The sequence below is a fragment of the Anthonomus grandis genome, chromosome 6, assembly GCF_022605725.1.
Source record: "Anthonomus grandis grandis chromosome 6, icAntGran1.3, whole genome shotgun sequence".
NCBI lineage: Eukaryota > Metazoa > Arthropoda > Insecta > Coleoptera > Curculionidae > Anthonomus > Anthonomus grandis.
The window spans coordinates 24,777,720-24,780,545 of record NC_065551.1 but is presented as its reverse complement, the minus strand read 5'-3'; the positions used below and the strand labels follow the sequence as shown (position 1 = coordinate 24,780,545).

At 32.3% G+C, this 2,826-nt stretch overlaps 1 protein-coding gene across 1 annotated transcript; it reads left to right on the top strand.

Annotated features, from left to right (window-relative positions):
• Window positions 1-950: 950 nt before the first annotated feature.
• LOC126737635 (uncharacterized) lies at window positions 951-1,810 on the top strand. The gene is made up of 2 exons (XM_050442612.1): window positions 951-1,290; window positions 1,360-1,810. The coding sequence occupies exons 1-2, from the start codon at window positions 951-953 to the stop codon at window positions 1,554-1,556; spliced, it is 537 nt and encodes a 178-aa protein (XP_050298569.1). The 3' UTR covers window positions 1,557-1,810.
• Window positions 1,811-2,826: the final 1,016 nt, after the last annotated feature.

Below are 2,826 nucleotides of genomic sequence, written 5' to 3'. Positions count from 1 at the left end.
TTTAAAGGTTCTATAAATCAATTTAAATTTTTATTCTAAATACCTACAATAATACAGGGTGTTTGGCGGAGGGTTAGCCAAACTTGGTGGGCATATATATACTATGCATATAACTTGTGTTCTAAAAGTCTCGGGTTTTTATATCATTGATTTTGTGTTATTTTCAGGATTTTCAAAAAATTATGACTTTTGACATCTTTAAATTTTTTCAGCATATTTTTCAGGTTTTTTTTACATTTGTATTTAGTCTGTAATATATCCTGAATCTAAAAAAGTCAATATCAAATAATACCGAAATAATTCGTTTTAAGCTCAAAAAGTTAATACAAGTAACAAAAAAAGTTACGAAAGGTAACTTTAACTTGACGCAAAAAAAAACTAAAATCTATCAAGATGTTCAGGTAGTTTTAAAAACATCTCCAGTTAATACTCTTTTCAATGATATACGATGTGTAACACAAAGCCGACTAACTTGCCACAATTCATGACTTTAAAGGACAATAAAGTAAAAATTTTTTTTTTTAATTTTATGTATTTATTTCAAAATTACAAATTTTATTAAAACTGCGCTTCCCTGGCTCTAATACATGCCCTACGTCGCCGTCGCATTTCCACTGTCGTAAGACGAAGCCGCATCTTTTTTCTGATAGTTTGAAAAGCGGCATCGATTCTTTGAATGGTCAAATGAGGAGATCGTGGAACATGCTATGGGATTGTTGTTGTGGAACATGCTATGCAATATGTGCTACGTATTGTTGTTGTCATTTGACATTTGTCATTTGTCGTGGTGTAACTTTTTAGCTTTCTTACGTACCCAAGTCGTTAATTTAGTATTGTATTGTTTCTGTAGTTGTTATTCTTATTATTAATACTGTTGTTATTGTTGCTGTTAATTGAGTTTTTATTATTGTTTTTGTGACTTTCCTTATTTTCGTATCATTAGCGCCACAATGGCTGCATACACTACCGAAGAATACGCCGATAGTAATACGCGAGAAGCACAAATAATTTATGAGGAGCAATACTCCAATATGCGTGTGCCCCACCACAAGATTTTTGCTAACATTTTTCGTCGATTAGGGGAAACAGGCAATCTAAATTTTCAAGAACCGAGGATCAATCGGAGGCAGTATGATGTTGCTGTAGATGAAAACGTAATTCGCGCATTCGATGAGGATCCCACCACTAGTACAAGGAAAGTAGCTACAGATCTGAACATTTCTACATGGAAAGCATGGTCAGTTGTCAAGGCAGAAGGAAGGCATCCTTTCCATTACACCTCAGTGCAAGGTAATTTCTAGTATGAAATTAACAACTTAATTCCGCAATTTTTACTGGCATCGTGATACTCTATTCTAGGTCTTCTACAAGCCGACTATGAGCGACGGGTACAATTTTGCAGCTTTTTGCTTCACGCTGACGTTAAAAATGGACACTTTTTAAAAAGCATCTTATGGACAGATGAATCAACATTTACACGTACGGGGATATTTAACCAACATAATTTACATTATTGGGAAAACAAAAACGTAAATCCGCATGTAAAGGATCAATAACCTTCAAAATATTTTATAAGCAAATTATATTATATTCTAGTTATAGGAAATGGTGCAATCTAAATAATATCTGGTATTGTTACCATGGGTACATTAACCTTAAATAGCTTAGTAAGCATTAGGTATTATTCCATATATTATAATATACCAGTCCAATGACATTATGTATTTTGCTGAATAATTAATTAGGAAGTGAATTAAACAATATATGTAATATAATGGGGTATTAATAAAATGTGATTGATAGCAGCAACAAGGGACGTCTTATTTTACATGGCGATCCTGCCAGACAAAAAAAATTGAACTTTTAGTTAAAAAAGTAATGTTTATGTTTTAAATAGTAAGTGCCTAAAAAGTGAAAAACCGAAAATCAGCAAGGTAAAATGGGCACTTCACAGTCAACGGATCAAAAAGTGGAAGAAAATGGAGTAGTTAATTCTAACTTCATAGTCCAAGAGGCAGAATATAATATCACAAAGGATGTTAAGGTTGTGTTATACCTTATCCTGTGCATATTGGTAGCCGTGTTTGCTTCGAAGATATACAAGACGTGCAGAAGAAACATGAAAAAACAACTCCGAAGAGATTTAGCCGCTTCAGTAGCGAGCGTTGCTGCTGTTTAGAAAAGATACAGTTGTGTCCTATAGTATTTTCGGCAGTGCTTGCAGTGTTAGTCCCAGTAAAAGTAAACAATAAGGTGTGTTAAAGGTGTTAAAAGTGCTGTGAAATGTCAAAAGGGTTCAGTAAAGAAATATTCACTAGAAATAAGTACGTAAGTTTATATTTAGATCTATCTTATGTTCTTTAGTTGTTAGTTTAATAATTTTAGGAATTTGTCATTATATTTTATTTAAATATTTGAGTTAGTCTTTAAATGGAATCTGACTATCAAGTAGTCCTAAAACTTTGGCCATTATTAACGTTAAATGCTACACGAAGATTTAAATTTACAGTTAGCAGCAATTAAGGCTGACGTAATTAAAGAATCAAAAAGGGTTTTAAAGAAAAATATTCCTAGTAGTGAAATAGTTCGAGTTGAAGTCAGGGATCAACTTATAATACTATATAATCAATTTACAAGCATAGTCAGGGAGTCATGGGAGTCTTTGGATCTTTTGGAGAAAAATATTTGTAGACAACATTTTAATTATATTAGGGATAAAATAATAAAATCTTTTCTAGCATTAAAACTGAGGATTATAATACCACAGTCAATTTTTTCAAAAATAAATATTAACGTCTTAGACAGTGAAGACGAAAGCGACTACGA

Excerpts from the sequence above, each read along its gene's own strand:
- LOC126737635 (XM_050442612.1), top strand. The coding sequence starts at position 951 with ATGGCTGCATACACTACCGAAGAATACGCCGATAGTAATACGCGAGAA. Across the intron at positions 1,291-1,359 it reads CCATTACACCTCAGTGCAAG|GTCTTCTACAAGCCGACTAT; the intron begins GTAATTTCTAGT and ends ACTCTATTCTAG.